This window comes from Colossoma macropomum, unplaced genomic scaffold (assembly GCF_904425465.1).
Source record: "Colossoma macropomum unplaced genomic scaffold, Colossoma_macropomum, whole genome shotgun sequence".
NCBI classification, from domain to species: Eukaryota; Metazoa; Chordata; class Actinopteri; order Characiformes; family Serrasalmidae; genus Colossoma; species Colossoma macropomum.
Genome location: NW_023494791.1, coordinates 17,365,211 through 17,388,446, shown reverse-complemented (window position 1 = coordinate 17,388,446; position 23,236 = coordinate 17,365,211). Strand labels below are relative to the sequence as shown.

The window sequence follows — 23,236 nt, the reverse complement described above, 5'->3', positions numbered from 1 at the left end:
GTTTAGCAATGACACTACACAAGCAGCAGTTACTGATTTTCGGCTGACCTCAGAACAGCTGTAGTCTGGCCATAGACTGAACTGCCTGCTATGTTTATCTAGATGACCTAGACTTTTTGAGATGTTGTGGAATATCACGTAATATAATTCAAAAATCAACAAACATGCTGTATTTTGTCTCATTAACTGTATGTGTAGCCCTACTTTCTTGTTAGTTGGAGTTTATGAAAGACAGCCTTTTATAATGTATTTGTAACATATGCTTTTTTAGTAGTCAGTGAGGACCGAGAAAAGAGAGTGAGAAGAGACAAGCAGAGAGAGAAAAGAAATCAACTAAATTTGAAACTATCACCTGATTTCAAATAAATATGTTTTGACATGAATTTTCAGCTGAAAAAAGTCAAAACTGTTGATGGAACAGTAAATGCAGTTTATGGAAAAATAGCAGGGTGGCAAAGGAACAAATGAAAGGAAAAGGTACACAATTACAAAGGAGTAAAAATCAGCAATAATTTGTTTTAAAAAAAGAAACGGTAGTTGGTGTAATATGCATATTAGAAAATTTGTTTATTCACTTTGTGATGTGGTTCATTTTCAGCAAAATTGACCTCACTATATAGAAACTAGACAGACAGACAGACAGACAGACAGACAGATAGATAGATAGATAGATAGATAGATAAGATCACCTCTGATTCATAATCAGCAAGGACCCATGGAAACACTGGATACTGCATCAAATCATTGTATGTCCTTCCAGCTAGCGTGTTCAAATGCATGAGGTATTCAAAGTTGCTCATTTCTCCTCTCTGTTAAAAAATGAAGATAAAGACAGTTGATGCACTGCAGTAACACAAAACAGAAGAATGCAATGCAATAATGTACAAGTCCTAGTAATGTCCATGTGCAATTCACAGAGGAAAATGGTCTGAGAAACAGCCAGTGTGTTTTAGAAAAGCTGCATACACACATTACCTGCCATTTAATAAGAGCTGTCTTCTCTGGTGCTGCTGTCCTTCTGTACCAGAGCAAAAACAATCAACAGGTTAAATATACAAGACAATATAACAGAAGCATTTTAAATGCATGCAAAGCAGAGAATCACAACCTCACTTTAGAACAATCAAAAGAATTCTGTGCTCAGAACATTTGGAATTTGGCTGTAATGAGTGACATAATAAGAATCTTATTGTGGTTGCATGGCAACAGGGCCCAGAACAGCAAGGTGTGGAGGGATCTGTGTTAAGGAGCTTTTATCCCTGAGCACAGAGAGGAAACTCAGCATGCGTTTATGCTCTGGGAAAGGTAAGCGTTCACACGTTCAACAGAATTCTAGCCTGAAGCAGCAAATGGTGCCATCTATGGGTTTTTCCCAAAACAGTCAACTGGTAAGAGTTCATGAAGAAATGTACTGCCATTAATCCTCAACAGTTTTGCAATAATGTAGTAACTCCATCAAATGCAGAATAAAGTTTATATAAATTAGAGGTGTCTGGTTATTTTTACACCTTTTCTGAATGCCCTAAAATAGGAGCTTCAGCGCATATGAAGACTGAGGATTCTTCACACACGTATGCAGGTAAGCCATGTCTACAGAATAATAGCAGGTAAGTTAAATAAGACAGCTTTTACAGCTTAAACAATTTATACAAAAATATTTTGCACTACCTGTAGATAATTTAAGAACTCAGCACAATCATAGTCTGATGAAAACGACATTTTACTCATCAGTTTAAATACTATGCTGGGATTCTAATGTAAGTAAATTTCAGAAGCATACAAATGCAAATTGCCACAGTTCCTTTTCTTTTTTTTTTGTTTTGGGGGAGGTCCAGTCAAAGGACAATAAATGCTCTACACCTCAGGCATGTGTTGCTTAGCAACAAAGTTAAAACAGGACAAAGCTTCTTTAGCCTTCCCTGACATGGCTGAGTGAAGAGGCCGTTTCAGTTTGTCTGAAGTTTGTCTAAAGATTCTCTGCTTACTAACTGAGCTGGAAATATGAAGTCTATTTAAAACTTGGGAGTGAAGTGAACTTATCGAAGAATTCCTACTTTGAAACAGGGGTGAAAGAATCCTGGACAAGAATGGCTGTCTTACATTGATACGAACAAGGACTAACCTCACTGACCACACCGCAATACTGATCATTTATACGCAACCGCCATAGGAAGTCGGTAAGTATAATGTCAAATATGATATGCTAAATGATATGATCTGCAGTTCTGAATGACAACTAACTGGTTTTAGGTTTGATATAATGTAAATACAAGACAAGAAACTAGATGCTTCTTCATTTGCGATATTTTAGCAATCACAGTCAGATCTTCGACAAGAGTGAGCCATTTATTCTATTTATAGACCAAAATGTCAAGAAAAGTGAAAAGGAGAGAAACATTATACAGTACAACCATTGCCATTTAGATTTCTGAAGTAAAATGTCATTATAATATTTTATGACTAAAACATATAATTTATCAGCATTTCAGTAGTACTGAAGGTATATTTCATGGTATATTTTGGGGCATTTCTTAACCCCCTGCAGCTAGCTTACCACAAATAATGTGCTTTAAAATGCTGTAAAGAGAACTATTACCTATTACATTCTATACATCACAAAAGTATGTATTCATATAAATGAAACAAGGTGTTCAGTTTGGGTGAATTCTCAAATCTTTTAAAAAGAACACACGATCCTATTGGTCAGTCAACTCTCTATAATTGCACATGTTTGAAGGATTCACACACAAAAGTCTAATGGAAACAAGCTAAACCATATTAGCCTTGTATCTATATGCACTTGAATATGATTAATGAGTCGCGAAAGGGCCCGAAGGGCTTACAATGCAGCCACTCTTCTTTTTTAATAGGGAGGTGTGAGGTGGGCAGGTTTTAAATCACTTCCCCGAGTGTCATTTATCAAAGCACTGATTTGACTCCATCCACACAATCGCACAGCCTGTGAAAGCGCTCTGGATCAATCAGCTGTAACGCAAGCAGCTCCACACCCTCACCAGCAACAGTCATTTGTTTTTCCCGGAATTTACATTCATTGCTCTTGTCCTCATTGTTATCTGATATTAGCCTCAATTAGAGCGCAATATGATCTTAAGAGATCCCTTTAGGGTGAGATGGGTGAGTGAGCTGGAGTATAAACATTACACCCTCCTCATTCCCCAAAAGACCTTACATTTTCCCCTGAAGTGCCTCAGGGCCTACACGATAGCACCACTCCTATGTAAATAACCGAATTGTTGTCATTAAGTTGTGCATGTTTAGTTAAAGATATTAGGTCCAGAGATAATAATTACACAGATCAAGTTAAGACTCAATCAGGTTGACACCAGTGCGAAAAAGGCTTAACCATTAATCTGTGTTCTCACAGCACCATGGCGAAGGGGAAGAAGGGTGGACCAAAGGGCAAAAAGATCACCCTTAAAATGGCCAGGAATGCCCTCAGGATGACTCCTGATGGAAAACGGCGGCTAGATCTGAGCAACATGGGAATCGATTCTTTCCCTAAATGCCTTTTGAAACTGACCGATGTGGAAGAGCTGGACCTGAGCCGCAATCAGCTGAAGAAGATACCAGAGTTCATTGGTCAGCTCACTAGTGTCCGCTGGTTGGACCTCCACAGCAACTATATCGAACAGCTGCCGAGGAGCATCGGACAGCTGGAGGCCCTGTGCCACCTCAACTTGTGCAACAACAGCCTGGGCTCTGCTGGCTTACCTGCTGATATAGGCAACCTGAGGAGCCTGCAAACACTCAACCTGGGTATGAACAGGCTGACCGCTCTCCCTCAGACCATGGCCGCTCTGACCAACCTGAGAGAGCTAGGCCTGTTTGATAACCTGCTCACTGCTATTCCTGAATGCATCAGAGTGCTACCCAACCTAAAGAAAATCAACACCACACGCAACCCCATAGCCTACGCTCAGGGAGACACCAAAGACGCCAAAGCGAGCGAGGGGATATATTTGGTCAGGGAGGGGGATCTGTGTAAGCTCTGCCTGGAGAAATGTAAGGAGGAGAGACAGAGATTGAAGCGGAAAAGACTTTCTGATCAGTCTCAGAGGAGGGGTAATTTCTCAGGGCTGATCACGCCAAACTCAGTGGCACAGAGCAATCAGGAGCTGTGGCGATAAACCCCCACCTTGCTTCTTGCTGCTCAAAAAAGGGGCCTGACCAACCTGATGAAGATAGCATTATCATTCAAATGGATTTTTAAATACAGAAAGTATATTAAGATGCAGTGCTTTAACATCTACTGAATTATTTTTCATGCAATAAAAATGCAAAAAACAAGCTGACTAGTTTTAAAATAAATAAATAAACTACAAACACGATCTGCAATCTGTACTGTTAACTAAACACCAGTATTAGCATTACTCTTACTACAATTGCAATTGTAGTAGAAAGTTATCATTACATTTGTTGAAAAATAATCTTGTTTGGTTTTGAATTTAACAAATTTACACTTATATCCCAGGGCAGCAGCAAAGATCAAGTATATTAGGGGCTCATTGTCTTGCAAAGTAAAATTGGAGGAAGTTTTGATGTCTGCAGGAATCAGTTACTGATCTGTTTCAGCATGTTGAATAAGGAACCGAGAGTCTTTCTGTCACTCATTTACAACGCTGCAATTCACATATTAGACAATGTATACAATGCGGTTCCCAGAAGCCTTTAGTCAGTAGCTGTCTCCTCAAAGTCTGTGTTTGGCTGTCAGTGTGCAGTAACTGCAGGGTCTCTGAGGGGACAGCTTGGGAAAAGATGATGGAGCTTTGAAACCACGGAAGCCCAGGGACACTTACCTGACATTATGCATAGCCTCTGTCACCCCTCTTCCCTTTAATGAAGGCACTACAGAGCACAACCTAGAGAGAAAAAAGAGAAAGATCAATCTGACTCTGCCCTGTCTAATCAAACCAACTCATCGATCAGCACTCGTATTCCTTGTTTTTACCGCTTAAAAGCCCCGACGTGGTCTTTGTTCGTGAACACCAGGAACACAGAAGACCCATTCTTTATGAAGATCTCAATGGCATTCTCCTACGTGAAACAGAAAAGCAAATGCTAATCTAATACAACCGAACAGCTTTGTATAGCATCAGTGTTCATGAAGAAAAGTAAAATATATATGTATAATAAATGTATAAATATATTATAAATTCATAAATGAGATGGCACTGATACAAAACCCACTATCAGTTTTGGGCTGATACCAGCAGAAAAAGCAGGATCAAATAATGGAGGATAAAAAAAAACAAGTGACAAGAAATTTTGTCTTTTAACAAATCTATGTGAATTTTCACAGTTTGTAGCGTAACTTTATGTAAAGCAAAATAAAACAGGTCAGATGATAACAGTAGCCTGCATGCAAAATGTAGCCTAACGTATAAACAATGAGTAGCTGGATAAGTATTCCAGCGAGGGGAAACAAGTATTCATACACTTCTGTTTTTGTTATTTAATATACTTCTTGTGCATATATCCACTTCAGATTTACACACACAAATTCTTTTGACATTGCACTTTTAGTTGCAAAGCAGGTAATCGTCTATGGTAAAAAGTAATTCACTTTTTACAGCACTGTGATTCAGTTTTGCCCACACCTCTTAGCAAACTGTCTTTAATTTCCCAAAGTTATGAGAGTCCCTGTATTAGACTCACAATTTCAAAATTCTCCATAAATTTTCAATAAGATTGAAGATGGTCCAGAGTCTGGCTAGGCCATGCAAACACCATCATCTTTTTTAGAAATTAGTCTTGAGCTATTTTGGCTGTATATTTCAGGTCATTGTCTTGTTGAAACGTCCATCTTCTCCCCAGATTCAGTTTTTTGGCCGATTCTCTTCTAATATGTTCTGGTAGATAGATCCATTTATGCTTCCTTTAATGATGTGAAATGCTCCAATACTGTTTGCCATAACCTTACCTTATCATGATGCTTCATACTTCACTATGGGTGTGGTGTTCTTGGGATCATATGTGGAACCTTTCTTTTTGCAAACATGACTGAGCTGAATTAGAGCTAAAGAGTTCTATCTTTGTTTCGTCTGACGAGAGTGCACAGTTTCAGAAGGTTCTGATTTGTCTAAACGTTTGTCTGCAAACTGATGTTCATCTCTGTGCTTCTTTTTTTAGTAAAATTTTGCATGGGGTGTAGGAACAGAGATACCTGTGGTGCAGTTCATTGCTTATTGTTCTCGGTGAAACTGTTGTTTTGCACAAATTTGCATTAGAGTTAAACTATATTAAACAAGTAGCTTTGTATAAATCATGCTGTTGGCTAGGTATTTCTTCCTGTAGGGCAGCAGAGTGTTTGAGCAGTTTGAGCATTGTACTTGTCAATTGCACTCATTGTGACATACATCTAAATTAAAGCACTTTATTTATGGCTCATTTTAAAGATTTGTAGTTTTTAAAGAAAGAAAAATATTCAATAGTTATCAGCATCAGCTGATGTTGATCAGTTTCAGTATCGGTATAAGAACAGAAAAAAAAAAGAAAAAAGACTGAGGGGTGTCTTGCCATCTCTCATACAAATAGCTGTGCTAGAGGACAACACAAAATGGACGTTTGACTTGGGAAACCTGCCTTACTATTGCAGCACAAAGCCTCACCTCGAGAAGGAAACGCATGAAATGAGCATCCTTAATGTCCTCATATGACCAACGTCTACAGCTTTGGCTTACTGAGCTCTGTTCCTTCTTCAGCATGCCACAAATAAATGAGTCTCTCACACTGGAACACACCGGGGGGACAACCGTTAGCATTAAATTCTTTCAACATGGTAGTAAATAACAGATTAGAACTTACAGTATTACCACCATACAGCTATTTAACATTTTGACACAGTAACAATTTAGCTTACTACAAAGTAATCTTACTATACATTTCAATCAGTAGGCTAAGGGCTAGGACAGTTATACTCAATTAAGTAGAAAATGAATGTTGATCACTAAAAGGAATAAAATAGCAGTCAGAGCAAAAATGAAAGACAGTAGATAAAGCTGAGAGGGAACAGGAAAATGACAGCAGCTTACCTGGTGGGGTGGTGGTTCCTACAGCAGACATCTCCACTGGAGGTGAGGGTGAAGCCTTCACACACATACAAATCTTCCTTTCCGAACAACAGTACTCCCTCTGTCAGCACATGGCCACTGACTACAGCCACACACTGCTTAGCTTTGACCTGGAGCAGGACAAACAGTTCTCAGTCATTCAGAAGTAAGCTCAAAAAGTGCCAAAAAGTTCTTTGGAGCAATGCTATATAAGAACCACTTTTGGTTCTCTAAAGAACCCTGCAATGAATTGTTCCTTAAAAATATTTTTGTAAAACGAGGAGTCTGAAAACCTTTTTTTTTTCTCCAAGTTTGAAGAAGCTTCACATAATGTACAAGTTCGCCTAGAACCATTAACCCAGGTAAAGAACCATGTAAGAACCTTCACTTTTTATATCAACTGCTTTCAGCATAAATATGCGCTTGTGTTTGTGGTGAAACATTTCAGACAAACAGTTCAACTAGTAACAAATAAAACAGTTTAACTTCAGGCTTATTATTCAGTTATTAACCTTATAATTTATCATTAAGTAACTACTATAAATTACTTAATAACTATTATGAAACTGATATGTAAGTTATGCATACTTCAAAAAGACATCTTTTCACAGGCAAAAATGATCATTTGAGCTCAAATGATCATTTTGTAAAATAACAGCAATTGATCCTGTAAACAAATAACAGAAATAAAATGTAAATGTAAAAAATGTAATTTGCTGTTATTTAACAGATTTCAGGATTTTTTAGTTTTGTTTGCTTTGCCACATTATTTACAAAGCTTATAATACCTCCATGTGTAGATCACTTCCTCAATACATCACAATGATCAATATTTCACAACAATTAAATAGCATTACTTATATTCACACGCTTAGATTTACAGACATCAGCAAATCCATTAAAACACAAATGTGCTTATGTCACATTTTTTTGGATAAGTGTTGCGAACGTGTATATAGCTCCTACATCCTGCACTCTCACTGGATAAATCACATGGCATCAAATTCATAAATGCTTTTATTTTGCAGTTATTTTCATGTCTATATATATAGTCATTTAGCTATTCACTTAGAAAACAGATGACTGACAAAATACTTATTTTAACTGTTTAATTTATTGTCACTATCCGGTGAAGTAAGAGTCAATGTAATAAAAACAACAGCTCCCAATTACAGCAGCATTCATCCTCCCAAATATCTCAGGTGCCTAGGGCAGGGGTGCTCAAACTTATAAACAATATACAAATTAAGAAAGTAGGCAGGCTTCAAATTGAGCTTCTAAAAATGTATTATACAACATTATACACTACATATATTTATGTTACTAAATTACTTCAACAATACAATTTTAAAAGGAAAGTAATAATTGAATAAATTAGGTTTTTACTATAAAATCTGCTTGTTCTCTTATTGGGTGAGGGAGTGGGTTAGGGCCAAATCAAACATCCTCGCAGGCCAATTTCTGCCTGCAGGCCTCACTTTGGGCAGCCCTGCTCTAAGGGTTCACCTCATCACCAAGAGATTTTGAGTTCGAATCCTGGATACCATCTGTGGCCAGGAGTACAAATGAGTCCTAACTAATGGGTAGAAACTGACCATAAATATAAAATAAAAAAATGATAAGTCTTAAGGTTTTTCAATATGATTACATCTACAGAAATAATTGTTATTTAACAGTCTGAATGACTTCCACTGTATGTTTTTCTCTGGGGTTTGTTTTAACAGTGCTTTTATGAGAGTGGAATTGAAGTGTGGACTCACATTTGGGCTCTTGCTATTTAAAAGGGGTTAAGGCCTATTTCGGATCTGGGAAAGGCATGAGAACATCGGATGAATGAATAATGCTAATGTGAATACCTCTATGTTAAGCTAGCTGTTTAACTGATGGGTACATAGCCTGCAGCACATGCTTCTAACCCTTTGCTCTGGAACTAGAATGTCAAAGAGGTACAGCCCTCTCCCTGATTGATCACTGTTACCACTTCATTATCTAAACAACATGGTGGTGAAACAAAGCAACAGAACCAAGAGCATGGATGACTGGCCTGTTTGGGAAAGAGGCCGGAGCACCGCAGGCAGTGTCCTAACAAAACCCTGAAATTATGCACAGCTAATTTTATTGTCTCCCTTCATTTCACACCACGCGTCTGCACCTGGCCCCGGCCCCGGCTCCACAGCTCCGGGCCCTTGGGACCCGCGTCTCTAAAACATATGGGGCCCTGCTGCACCGGCAGCCGCTCCACAATTAATACAAATCAAATCAGAGGCTCCTCTCCATGCCAGCACCCCCTCAGCACCATGAAGAGGGCCCCACTGTTTATTACTAGAATTAATCAATGACATACACACAATAGCAAAACACTAATTGATTAAAGCCTTGTTTCAATGTGTGGTACACCTGGTGGGCCTTCAGTCTCAGGTCAGAACTGATTCAGTTTTCAAGCACTTTCTAAGATTTGATTCTGCAAAGCCAGGGTGACTCAGCAAGCTTATTTTAAAAGCCATTTGAGTTCTGGGGGTTATGTAAGCATGCCATAAAGAGGTCAAACACAAAAAAGCCATAGAAACATCAGCTAACATCCTATAATTTCTGCTATAAGCATACATGAGTTTCTTTCTATGTACACTGAGGCTAAACATCAACTTTTCTCTGACCATGTTTGGACAAGGAGTCGTTAACTGTGCATGTGGATTAATAAGCATGGAGAGAACCATTCATCTGACAAACAGCACAGCGGGACTTGCCACCTTTAAAACGAATACACGACAGCTGACATCACCCCCTACTGCTACTTATTAATACTTCTGTCAAGAGCTCACTACCCAGTTTATCCTGAAGAGGCCTGTCGGATCACGCCCAAGTCTTCCCCCTGCCATAATGATACTACACGCATATGCTGCAGTGGACAGCCAGACAATAGAGCTCTACATGCCACTAATTATGGGATGGGTTAGAACTGAAGTCAAACTGAGGTCACCCTTGGCCCCTGTTGGCTGCTCTCACCTCCTCATTGGGAACCAGCTGCTGTAGTATGAGCTTGGTCTCTGTGCAATGCTCTGAGAAATCCTCTACAGGGGTCGAAGCCTCGGTCAGCGAGGGGAAAAAGGTCAGCCGCTCACAGTCTGATCCAGGCTCCTCTTCAGCCTCCGGGCCTGGCTCACACAGGATCCTCAACTCTGACACACACATATGACTGTTTTTATATCTTGGCAGCAAGTGGGGTCATACATATGTCCCATACATATTATTTACAGTACTGTGTAAGTCAGACACCATGCTTCATTTATTTAATTTCCAGTAAAAACTAATACTAATAATAATAAAAGTTTTTCATTTTTAGACATTTCAGAGGAGAATATATATACAATAATCCACTTGCATAAGGAATGAACACTTCAAAGGAAAATAACTGAAAAAAATGAGTTTCCAAAACTGGAGTTAAAAATATTGTTTAAAGATATAAAGAAAATGGAACTCCTAACAACCACGCAAGACTTGATAGATCCAAAACCATCACCCTCAGATAAGCAGTACTTAAAGCAATATTCTTTGAGGGCTAGGAGAAAATCAAGCTCCACTCTTGCCTCAGATCTGAAGGTGTTTCTGTCTATCCTTCCACTCACAAAAGGATGTAAGAAGACAAATTCAACAATATGGGTCTTAAAGGGTGTGTAGCTGTCAAGAAGCTGTTACTAGGAAAAGGGAAATAGACAAAAAGAATAAAAATTACAAATCCAACAAAGCTGCTGATGTTCTGAGAAAAAAGGACTGGCCACCTCAGAGTCCAGACCTCAACATCATTGAATGTGTTAGGGATTAATTGTACCATGAGAAGCAGAAAATATACCCAATGTATAAGACTGAACTTTGGAGATGTGGTAAAATATCCCTGCAGATTTTTTAGAAGGACACAGAGCAAGTCTCATGAAAAGAACGGAAGCTGTAATAACGGCAAAGTGTGGGCAAAATTTTGAAAAATTCTGTGCAATTTTCTGTTAAATATATGCTTTCAGCTTTTTTGCTGACTCTTCGCTGTTTATCTGATGGTGACTGTTTTGTTGGTCTACCAGGTCTTGTATGGTGGTTAGGACTGCCTCCTCAGAAATAATCTACAGAAAAATGAATACCTTGTACTTTATGACCGTTTTGACTGGACATTACATAAATGAAGGTTAGCCTCTGACTGGTCAGCCACTGTACTGTATATTGTTGTTTTAACAAAACCTCTTCTCTCAGAAATGAAAACTTGCTAAGAGAAGAAAAAAAAACACTTAACTTCAATGTAGGTTAATGTAACAATATTTCATTCCAAGCACTTTTGGGCAATTTCTATTAATTTATTCTGCATGAAATGTTCACACAATGTAAAAAGGATAAAATAATGATATTAAATGGCATAGAAAAGGGAAATAATTGAAGTAAGAGGTTATTCATATGATAGCAATGATATGTAACTACCTACATAACCTCTCCAACAGGTTGCTTTTGTAAAGCACTTTACAGTCAGGACCGTTTTGGTGCTCCTGACATTGTAGGTTAGACCTGTATTTTCTCTGACTTTCCTACACAGATAAACATCCAATGTATATAAACACATACAAATAAAATGTAGAGAGGAGCTCTCTGCTTTCTGCTCTACACTCACTATGTTAAGTTTTTTAAAGTATACTGACAAAATTGCTGTACCTGAATCTGCACTGGGCAGTTCTGCCATACCTCTGTTTTCCTCTACAGGACCACTTTTCATATACTGTCCTGACATCAGGGATGGTAACTATAACAGGAAGATCATGTTGTACATCATGTCATATGATATAAGCACAATTAACAGGAGACCAACAATTGCTTCTTTTTGTGATGATAGGTGACCTTTTTTGAGCGTCGCAGAGCCTTCCTGCGGATGCGGGGTCTTGTTCTGTTTGGCCCCTCAGCTGCATCCTGAACCCAGCCTTGGTTGATGAAGACCCCTGGACCAGGGCCAAAAAGCCCCCTCTCACGAAGCAAATCTTCTTCTATCCTCAGCCACTGAACAGCCATTCGCTCATTCTCACACTGAAGCATCTGCACAGCACAGCACACCACAGCACTTCCTATTGAACTCCTCCAAGTGAGCGGCAACGCAATTTCAACTCATTGTCCCCAGACATCAATCAATATTTATAATACATAATATTACTATGCAACAGAACAGTTTTAATCCTGCATAATACATCGCTTGTTAATAGTTGGACCTACTTCAGATGCTCCTGAGGAGATTCTGTACTATTCTGTATGGATTTCTGTATGTATTTGGCATTATTTTTTACTTAAATGTTTTACACTGTATGAATACACTGTATATTATATTGCAATAGCATAATGTATATATGCAGTACTGTGCAAAAGTCTTAGCAACTAAGCACATTATTTAAAACCCTTTATCTTGGTCTTAACCATAATGTGTGCTTGTGCTTGTCAAAAGACCATACAGAGGTAGAATAAATACAAATAAGCATAAACACAGTACAAAATATCAAGTATTTCTCGTTTACAAATAAGTAGTTAATATCTTGTGAGCTATTTATTCACCAGCACACTTGATTTATCATAATGAATCAGTGGTTAGCTAAACCAGGTATTAGATGATAACTACAATTAATACTGAGCTGCCACAAAAGAGGTTTGGAAATGGTTAAATGAACATGTTGACACACCTAATCATTATTTATTGTATTAATGTTATTTGTATTTATGTAATATTAGTGTTTCTCTGAGCAAATAGACACATACTGACCAGTTAAACAGCTTTTTAAAGCTACATTATGTAAGATATATTTGTTAAAATTGGAAAAAGTTGCATTACTGAGTCAGGAGGGGAAAAAACAACAAAAAAATGCTAAAATATGGTGTTTGTGCACTGCTGCGAGTCACTCTGTAAAGCCTGAAATAGCTATTTAAAAGTCAGAGGTCTCAGTCGGAGTGTGATACATCTTTATGTGTTAATGTCATAAAACATCTGACTCAATGTCTAATGTCAAATACAAAATCAACATTATACTGATTAAGATTTGATGACTATAGTGTATAATTCACTCACATCCTTGGAAAACATGTCTCTCACCAAGTTTTGCCTTAGTTCTCATTGAATACTCTTTCAATGCACTTGCAATCATAAGATTCATCCACTCAGGGGAAGAGGTCAGAAGCATGACCAACATTACTAAATGTTCTTCTGCATGTTTTGTATAATTACACATTCCCAGTAGAGAGGTCTCCAAATCCCCAAATCTTACATATTGCAAAATTTAAATCACATTTTCCCCAAGTGCTTACAACCTTTGCACAGCATTGTATAATCATTTCATGCAGCCCCAGTCAGTACTCTAATCCATACAGCATTCCAGAACCACCCAGAATTTCTTATTTACTGTAATTACATCTCAACACAAACTCTGACAAACCTGTGCATGATTCTTCAGCAAGCTCTCAAACATCTCTTCACTGGTCTTTCTGTGAACTTCCATGTCTGCCAAAAATGTCTGAGAAACACATTAGAAAAGTATAAAGTGAGCTTTTGATCGGTCTTTGTAAAGTACACATTTATGTAAGCGTTCTGTGTGCATACTGTTATAACTCCATTTCATAAAGTGCATTTATCTGGCAAACAAGCTAGTGGCTATTGAACCCTACAATAACCCAGGCTCCAAATGTAATAATTCTCAGTGTGCAGTAATTAAGTTAAAGTATAATATCAGCACAGTGTGAGGTGGCTGCTGGCCGTGTGCCACAATCTGTGCCCAGCTGATTTATTACACTGATTGGCATTAGCCCTTCAGGAGGCCTGTGTACTACACGACCAATGTGCTTGTTCTAATATTTACTTAAAGAGTCATTAAGCTAATCATCACAGTGGTATCCTCTTAAAGCGAGTCAGGGAACTACAGGACCCGGCTGTAAAGCCTAACTCAGGAAGCGCATTAACTCTGCCTCCGAGACTGATACTGAACCCTGTGTCCTGCCCTGCTCAGCAGGAGCTTCACTGATGCATCTGTTAGGCAAAGCTACTGCAGGACGGCAGGAGCGGCTGCTTCCACAACAAACAAACATGGACCATCTGAAAAAAAGGCCAAATGAATATATCATGCAGGAATCTGACTAATAATACTGACACCTTCATGACAAAAAGCACAGATTCAGTAGGTACAGTTTGCAGACATAAATTTTCCTTGAGACTGTAAAATTTCCAAAACTCAAAGTCAACATTACGGAGCAGTTCAATTTTCCAAAACATACAAACCCAGATGATCCATAGTTACTAGATTCACTGGAAAATATTGCCAATTACATCACAGTAAATTAGAAAATGTCTGACCAAATCTCTAAACAGCACTACAGAAGAGCAATAAACTCTCAAACTTTTAAACTTCTCAAATTACTAGTTACAAAACTAGGAGGAAAAAACAAAATGATGCATTTGTGCTTGCCAAATGGATGGGAGGATTAGGAAGCGTTACAAAGAGAAATTTACGGGAGCAATTACGGCCCTGTTTCCACGGATAAACACTGAATCATCTCCTAATCTTATTCCTTTATTTAGAGAATCATAAGTAATATATAGCATTAATTACCCCATTTACCAAACAGGAAAACTCATTGGCCTCTTAAACGTGCCACATTAAATAGCATCCCCTCTGCAATTATCATCACACTGATTTACATTTTAATTACTTTCCAGAGAAAACACTACCTTTGATGATAACATAACATAACGTCAACTTCATTCTGAGCCATTGGTGAATGTGTAATAAACTTAACTTGATCATTAGCCATGTTAATTATCTTTCTGTTAGGAAGATAAAGATATAATTATGCTGACAGTATATTTCTGAAATGAATCCAGCGAAAAGTTTGTGCTGCGGGATGTGGGATGAGTTTTCTGGCATTCGTGCTTTGGGGCTATTACTGGTCATGTCAGTGACACACTCTAGAAAGTGCCAGAACTTTCAAGCTATATATATAATAATATATGTAAACATTTAACACCCCAGTCAAACTGCATATTTTGTAGACTTTCTAAGTGAAAATAAAGTCACACAACCTCTACAGAGAACAAACTCTAATATGGCACTTTTCTGCAGATTTTAGTGTACAGTTTTGATTTATTTGCTCAATTCAACATATCAGGAAAAAACATAAAATATAAAATACCATAACTTTTACACAAACCACATTTTATGTTTTTTTTTTATAATATGTAAAATTTAGCAAATAAACAAAAATTCTCTGTTCTCTGAGAGGATGTGTTAACTTATTTTGACTTAGAAACTATACTGAATGTAAATGGACCAGGGGCGCCCAACCTTCTACATATGATTGTATTTGGATAATTCTACCAAATTAGTTCACACTGCAGTCTCACAGTAAAAAAAAATATTAAAACCAATGAAGTATCCAGACCTTACATATTGATATATATTATGTTATGACACATTTAAACCCAAGGCATTAATTGAGATAGTAATAAGCTAAATACATAGAATAAAAACTTACTTATGGGGTACTTTCTATTGGGAAGTGGTTGTCCCAAACCCAACACCTAAATTTCAACCTTTCAATTTTGTTTATAAAAAGATATTTTGATTTCTTTTAAAGTTGAAAGATTTTGATTTATCATGAGTTTTTAAATAAGAAAGCTTTATTCAAAAATGACTGTCCCATGTTTTCATGTCACTACAGAAACACAAAGAGCTTTAGTGCATAGGTGGAGCCTTACTTTAGCCACACCCCTGTATGTCAGAGCAGGAAGTGAGACTGCATCCCTGTCCCTCATGGCTACATGGTGAGCAGTTAGATCTCATTGTTTTGAAGTAAATGCGTAGCAAAGTCTGGAATTCAGTGTGTAACATCAAGAATGTAACTCCCAAAACACATTTTCTCAGCAATTAAGTAAACATTCTGTGTTTTAATGAAAAATATTATGATGCCACATGTGTACAACTGTTCAAAGCTGTATTTACTAGTCATGTATCAACTAGTTTTTTTGACGTATGCTCAAAATTGGCTAAAACTGTCACTACCGAAACTATCACTACTGAAACATTTGGTCAAGGTTCATAGGAGTTATTATTATATTAGTTGTGACAAAATGGAATGTTCAATCATTTATTTTAATAAAATAAACATACTTATGGCAAGCGTCATTTAAAAGTCAGTTAAAAGTCTGAAATATGTTTTGAACTCTGACTTTGAACACTTTCAGAAACTGCTATTCACACATCCAGAAATTTTAAAAAGCTAAGTTTAATTACACATTTTTGGTTAACTTGACAAAATAATAGTTTATAAGTTTAGTTGTTTAGTTGTTTAGTTGTTACTAAATTCAAAAGTATACAAGACTATATCACTCCACATAACTTCTGTCCTTTTTTTAATACTGGAATGACACACAGACTCCCTAAAATAGAGATTTTTTTTTTTTTTACCAAATTCCTCACAGTAGCTTTCTGAAGGGAACAATTCATCAAAAGAGTTGATAGGCTGTCAAGAGTTGATATGATAAAGAATAACACAAAATGAATAATGTTTTCATCAGATTGTGACTGCCTATAATTACCGCCCCCTGTTTTTGAGGCGGAGACGGAGACAGCAGCAGTTGCACAGAAACGGTAATTTCATGCCTCGTGCCTGAGTAATATCTCTGTGCATCCTTTTCCAGATGGCGACGTCTTCAACAGTGGGAACTAATGATGTGGGCCGAGTTTCAGGGGGAAAAACAACAATAACAGCGTCTTTAACCTTCACCGGCAAGCGCAATGTTCTACCGAGTGTTCCCGTGGAAAAAATTAACAAATATCAATTACATTGCCCACTGAGGTGTACTCAGCTGTAATGATCCAAATTGATTTAGAAGACGGATTGAGACAGTGCCACAGGGTAGGTGAGGCTGCTGGGTGTGGTGACTTTGGGAGGGTGGCAGGGCACAATGGTCAGGATAAGCACCTGTGAAACAGCTCGCACTCACTTAATAACCCATTTCCTCTCTCTGCCAGGCTACACGAGGGCCAATACTGAGAGAATCCAAACAGCCAGTAGCAGAGTCTCTTACCTCCACGCTAGAGCCTGAGTCCTTTCCAGCTCTCCTGTGAGGCGAGCGCTGCACACTGCTAAGAAGACCTGCCTTCTTCTGGCCATTATTCATCTTCTTCTTCTGAGAGTCTGAGGAGAGATTGGCTAATCTGAGCACATCCAAATCATCAAACAGTAGGGTCTGACTGAAATTTTGTGACTGATAGTGATAATTATTTTTTTTATATTGTAATTGTAAAATTATACAGTCATATGCAAAAGTTTGGGTGCCCTGGTCAAATTACATATTTTGTTGATTTTCTACATGAAAATAAGTTAAAACATCCTCTGCAGAGATCTGCACATTTACTGCACAATTACAGTTTAATACAGTAGGAAAAAAATAACGTCGCCCGTGCAAAACGTTACTGCAGATTTAGATATATATTTTTTCAATATGTTAGATAGAATAGAAAAATACAGAAAAACACTGAGTTTCTTCCTTGTAGTGGATGTGTTAACTTCTTTTCACTTAGAAAATCAACAACATATGTCATTTGACCTGGGGTGTTCAATCTCTGCCATATGGCTGTATCTACAGCATATCTGCTTATTTGAAAATTACATATTAATAAACTCATCACTGCTCCACTCAAATTTTTAAACCTACTCCTATTACTGATTTTTTTGTAAATGTATGTATAAACTTTCCCAACATCATTTTCAGCACTAATAAAAATTTTGCAAATAATAAATAATTCAGGTGATTATTTAAACAGACTGAAGATAAGGCACCAGTCATCGCACCAGTGAAGCAATGGAAGCCATGGGTTCAACAAAAGCCAGAGGCAAAGTACAGAATAGTAATGCTGAAAAGATGCACACAGCAAAGAGAGAGCCTGACCTATGAAAACCTGCCATGCTTTTACTGCTGTCTCTTCCCATAGAGGGCTCACATCAGTCATGGAGACTGGGACTTCCCTGCCTGCCTGCTTAGCCGATAGGTCAATCTTATAGGCCTCCTCCAGCGACTGTCTCCTCTCCACTATCACTTTACTCCACGTGCTCTCCACGAGCCTCATCAGCTCCGACTCCACTGTACACAACAGCAAAAAAAAAAAACAAAAATAAAAAAACACAAATCACCAATGTTATTCACGTGTCGGCCATTTGATCAGCATCTCGGGAGAAGACGGACAACTCACCCTCTGCTGAATCTGGGATGTCAACTGGGGCCATTGTGCGGTTGTTCTTGTGTGGGAAAAGGTGTCGCCAGATTTTTCTAGATGGCTTTTTATGCATTTCACAGCCAAACCCCTCAGGAAAGCTGAGAGTGTAAAATAAAAACATAAAGAACAGCATTACTGCCTTTCTCTAGCTTTCAATATAAGGGCATAAATCTCGGACCTCACAATGAGTCAGCTGAGAGTCTTTGGTAAATAATTCAGTGCATCATAAAATCTCAAATTTCTTCTGATTATTTAATTCATACTTATTTGAACATAATACACACATTATGAAGACTGGTATGCAACAGTGGAATTTAAACAACAAAAACAAAGTATCAAACTTTCTTTTTGGATTTTTACATTTGAAAACAGCCCTCTACATTTAATGTGTCCATAAAATCACAGCCTATTGTACTTTATTGAATATGATTATAATTGATTTTAGATTCCAAATTGATACAGTTGAAATGTTACTTTTAGATTGCTGCATGCATTTGTACACCTTCTTCACTGATAATCCCACAGAATGGTAATAGGAGGAAAACATGGTACCTTCCTGAGCGGATCAGGAGCAGGCAGTGCAGTAAGCAGCTGATGAAGTGGACGTTAGCGTTGTAGGTGGCCATGATGACGTCCCATTGTTGCTGCAGCACAGTGAGGGTCCTGAGGATGAGCTGCTGCTCGGCCGGGGTCTGCCTTGGCCGGGACAGGAAGTAGAGCAGGGCCCTGTTCATGCTTTTGTATAGAACACTGACTGTGGACTCTCGCTGTGTCTGCCCCTTCTCCATCGCCTGCCACACATATACAGGAAGTCATCAGTAAAACACTATAATGGTCTGCAAAAATCAAAAGCTTGGCCATTCTCTCACTACACATACGTACCACAGCAATCTGCTCTGCTACAAAGACCAGCAGGTTTTCTGGATCCACCACAAACATGCCAGTATAGAGCTTCTCCACCAGCATCTTACTGAAGAAAGCTATGTTATCAATCAGTATAGCCACCTTCCCCTCAGGCCTGGATTTGGACGGATTTGGATCTGCAAGTAAAACCAAAATAAGCAGGCTTATTGCTTTAAGAGCAGCACTGAGACATGGATTTTGTTATGGATTATGAACAAGACATAAAACAAAGAAGAGGGCAGAAATATTTTGTGAATGTTATTATCCTTAAAAATATCATTCTGGATAGTATAATTAAAAGTCAAAGAAAGTCAAAAGAAGAATTTATACCAAAAGCTTTGGTAATATGAATACATTTAGAGGGAACTTTCAGTTAATGTCAACCAACATTTCAGTATTTTTTCCCCACAAAAACACAAAAAATACAAAAGTCTGCCGCACCACATGGGTAATATTACTTTACCGTCTCTGGCCACATGTGTAGACTGACCCTCCTCCTGTCCAGTCATGTGAATGATGTCCATAAGAAATTCCAGCAGCTCACTCTGAAAGCTCTGCTTCTGCTCCTGACACACACCATCTGGAGAGAACTGAAAACATCGCTGCAGTTTTAAAATAAACACATACACACGGCAACATTTAGTACTTTAACACACCATACCTATACACATAATCATATTTCACGTTAGCTGGCTTTGCAAAACACAGAGTCTTCCAGTGAGGAATAGATGTGCATGTGGTGCCCATCCCTCAAAACTGGGCCAAGAGTGGCACCTTATGGAGAAAAAATTTTACACACTGGGCCAGTAGCAGATGATTACACAATTAGAAATGTGGAAATGGTATATTATTCGTGTAAAATGTACAATATACAGCACTGTGCAAAAGTCAGAGACCACCTTTTTATTTATTTAATTTCTAGTCATAGTGGTCATTACAAGTATACGTATAAATGATCCATTTTGCAGGAGATATTTCTGAGGAGATCAGATATGAGATAATAATGCATAAAGAAGGAGAGAAAGTCAAAGGAAAATAAGTGAAAAATCAGGAGTTTCAACATACTATTAAAGTATATAAAGAAAACAGGATTCCTAATAACAATGCCAGATCAGGTAGACCACCAAAAGTGTCACCATCAAATTAGACAGTACTTTCAGCTTTGAGAGACAGGAGAATATTAAGCTCCACTTTTGCTTCAGCTCTGAAAATATCCACAGATGTTTCTGTTCATCTTTCCATTGTGAGATGACAACTCAATGCTATGAGTCTGTTACTGAGAAAAGGAAATACACAAAAAAGAGGGAAATTTGCTAATCAAACAAAGAAGCTACTGGTTTTCTCAAAACAATGGACTGACCACCCCAAGGTCCAGACCTCAACATCACTGAATGTGTTTGGGATTACTTTGGTTTTGCAGAAGCAGAAAATGCAACCAACTTCTAAGATTGAACTTTGGAGGTGTTCACAAGAAGCATGGAAAAATATAACCTGCAGATTTCTTTGAAAAACTGTAAAGTGAGTCTCCTGAAAAGAATGGAAGGAAAAGAGTGGACACACTTAATACTGAAAAATCTGTTATTGTCTTTAGTTGTTGAGGCTTCTGTGTAATTTCTTGTTAAATATATGTTTCCTGCTCTTTTCCTGACACTGAATGAATTTTAACTGGAAATTAAATAATGAAGGAGGCCTCTGACTTTTGAACAGTACTGTATATACACCATAAACTTTGCTCTTGCACTTTGTTTCCCACTATAGCCATAACCTCTAGCTGCTTTTGCCAGCGATAACAAAAGCATGTCGTGGTTTATTTTCACTCACTTATTACACAATTTTCCTCACTCACATGCAGTTTCTCATGACACCACATCTGTGTTTATAGTGTTTATAAGTAAAAGAGGAGCTGTTTTAGTCTTGCTTCCTTCATATTTTTTGCTATGTGTCATTTGTTGACATCAAAATAAATAGGTCAGAAGTGCAGACTCAAACATGTTGCTACAGCATTGAAATGTAATTCTTTATGTAACTAACCATGTAATTACATTTAAATAAAGTAAATGACAATGATAACTCTCGACTTCTAAGGGTTAATTACACATGTCCATGCGCTGCTAATGGCAGAGGCTGCCTATCCTCACCTCCAGTAGCTGAATGAAGGGGTGATGCTGATCTTTGGCAGGAATGTTTATGAGGCTGTCCATGAGCAGAATGCGAATGAAGTCACACACCTGCTTCCTAGCAGGGTGCGAGAGTCGGGCTACTGGGGATTCCCCCACAGCCCCACCATCAACGTTACCCTGGGCACCTGCAGGGCTCTTCATAGAAAGACAGGAGACACACATGATCAGAGCATAAACGGCTGAGTTGATTTTCTCTAGGGCATTAAAAGCTGCATATCAGGCCTGTAATTTGATGTGCAAGGAGCATGAAAGGTACTGTCCCCTCATGTCTCACCTCAGTGGTTTCAGTAGGAAAAACTGCACTGGCCAGAGAGTTGAGGAAGTCAAGGGAAGCCCACAGAGGATCTCGGGGGAAGAGGCTGTGGAGTAGGCAGAGGAACTGCATCACACTGCCTGGGTACTGGACTTCCCAGCTGTCTTCACTTCCTGATATTGGCTTTTTGGAGAAACGAAAGCAAAGTATAGAACAGTATAAGTAACAGTCAACCCTTAGAAGTCAGTTATCATCAGTTAAAACAAAAGCACAGCTTTTCACTGATCGCTCAAACAAATAGAAACATTTTGAAGAAAATTTACGTTTTAAACCTTCAAACAATATCAGAAAAAAATATTGGAAAAATGTGGAAGAGCAAACTTGAACCTGTTGACAAAGAATATACAGTAAGTATAAATTATTACATAACAAACTTACAAATAACATTGTTTTATTGCATTTGAATGTACAACTTCTAAGAGTTAAGCACACATATCATGTGGATTTAAGTTCATACAGACCTTGGTCTATAAAATGTCACTGATTTTTCTCACCTTACAAATGATCATCTTGACCAGCTCTATGAGAACGCAGGCTGCTTCTGTGCAGAGCTGAACTCCTTGTTCATTTTTGGAGCTGTCAATCACACTCTGGAGTAAGCTGTCAAGATCCACCTGGAATCAAAATGGAGATGTTTGAGTCACTGAATAAAATACAAGAATCATCTGATTTTTCAGGCTTTTCTAAAATATAAACTTTTTCAAAATAAATCACAATCTCATTATCTGTGTGTCTACTTGCACTTCCAATTTATTCAGACACTTGTGCTTCTACAATGCATTAAAACCACCTGTCAAATTTACCTTTCCATCAGGTATGTGAAAATCTGCTTTTCCCATCAGCAGTGCAGCGAAAGCTCCATATATCTGCGGCAAGCTAATATGACTGAGAAGCAGCCTGGGCAGTACATTAAAGCCTGGACACGTGCAGCTCAAACACTCATATGACCAAGAGTGTGACCCCAAGTTACCTGAGGAAAATGGCAACAGATTAACACAAAAAAAAAAACAGTATAATCTTAAATCTGCTACATTTTTGTTGCTGATAGCATGACTGCTGACTGACTTCAATTTCAGAACTGCTACAGAGTCATGAAAGAGAGTGAGCAAAACCATCAATCAACATACTTCTCACATATCGTCTAGTGTGTGGGCTTAATAACAGGCTTTTACAGTTTTCAAACAACGAAATTGCTGTACCTATGACTCTGGGCGGCATGTCCATGCCTTCTGACAGTGTTCCTAATGACACGCCCTCTCTGAACTTGGTCAGTATGCTCTGATTCGAGATAAAATGGATGAGCAGCCTAAGAGCCAACAGAACTGTGCTGGAGTGGACGTGTCCCTGTAAGAAGAGGAGGAACCAATCTGACCCCAGCGTGAGGAATACTTCTTCCTGGTTACTACCATGCAAGAAACATGGGAGCGTTAGAGAATCAAAATTTGTTACTTTTAAGTACACTTATGAAAATTTTTGGTAAGAAGTTCCCTTCACTAC

The 23,236-nt window shown here is 38.2% G+C and overlaps 2 protein-coding genes across 5 annotated transcripts in view; one reads left to right on the top strand and one right to left on the bottom strand.

Moving 5' to 3' along the window:
* The window catches only part of wdfy4 (WDFY family member 4), a 63,439-nt gene that overhangs the window by 11,184 nt on the left and 29,019 nt on the right, over nucleotides 1–23,236 (bottom strand). For 3 of the 4 annotated variants that reach the window (XM_036574158.1, XM_036574160.1, XM_036574161.1), the window contains 21 exons: nucleotides 22,939–23,141; nucleotides 22,543–22,709; nucleotides 22,234–22,353; nucleotides 21,701–21,862; nucleotides 21,385–21,561; nucleotides 19,710–19,836; nucleotides 19,226–19,383; nucleotides 18,896–19,134; nucleotides 18,320–18,441; nucleotides 18,019–18,210; nucleotides 17,155–17,264; nucleotides 13,511–13,588; nucleotides 11,940–12,131; nucleotides 11,757–11,844; nucleotides 10,074–10,246; nucleotides 7,053–7,201; nucleotides 6,630–6,750; nucleotides 4,970–5,055; nucleotides 4,818–4,880; nucleotides 976–1,018; nucleotides 690–809 (listed from right to left, as the gene is read on the bottom strand). In XM_036574158.1, the coding sequence (XP_036430051.1) occupies nucleotides 690–809; nucleotides 976–1,018; nucleotides 4,818–4,880; nucleotides 4,970–5,055; nucleotides 6,630–6,750; nucleotides 7,053–7,201; nucleotides 10,074–10,246; nucleotides 11,757–11,844; nucleotides 11,940–12,131; nucleotides 13,511–13,588; nucleotides 17,155–17,264; nucleotides 18,019–18,210; nucleotides 18,320–18,441; nucleotides 18,896–19,134; nucleotides 19,226–19,383; nucleotides 19,710–19,836; nucleotides 21,385–21,561; nucleotides 21,701–21,862; nucleotides 22,234–22,353; nucleotides 22,543–22,709; nucleotides 22,939–23,141 (2,890 nt within the window). The remainder of the gene's footprint in view (nucleotides 1–689; nucleotides 810–975; nucleotides 1,019–4,817; nucleotides 4,881–4,969; nucleotides 5,056–6,629; nucleotides 6,751–7,052; nucleotides 7,202–10,073; nucleotides 10,247–11,756; nucleotides 11,845–11,939; nucleotides 12,132–13,510; nucleotides 13,589–17,154; nucleotides 17,265–18,018; nucleotides 18,211–18,319; nucleotides 18,442–18,895; nucleotides 19,135–19,225; nucleotides 19,384–19,709; nucleotides 19,837–21,384; nucleotides 21,562–21,700; nucleotides 21,863–22,233; nucleotides 22,354–22,542; nucleotides 22,710–22,938; nucleotides 23,142–23,236) is intronic. The other variant, XM_036574159.1, reaches the window with a different exon arrangement.
* On the top strand, nucleotides 1,832–4,191 carry lrrc18a (leucine rich repeat containing 18a). The gene is made up of 2 exons (XM_036574164.1): nucleotides 1,832–2,177; nucleotides 3,386–4,191. The coding sequence occupies exon 2, from the start codon at nucleotides 3,390–3,392 to the stop codon at nucleotides 4,146–4,148; it is 759 nt and encodes a 252-aa protein (XP_036430057.1). The 5' UTR covers nucleotides 1,832–2,177; nucleotides 3,386–3,389; the 3' UTR covers nucleotides 4,149–4,191.

What these genes read in the sequence shown, in the direction of transcription:
- lrrc18a (XM_036574164.1), top strand. Translation starts at nt 3,390, where the DNA reads ATGGCGAAGGGGAAGAAGGGTGGACCAAAGGGCAAAAAGATCACCCTT.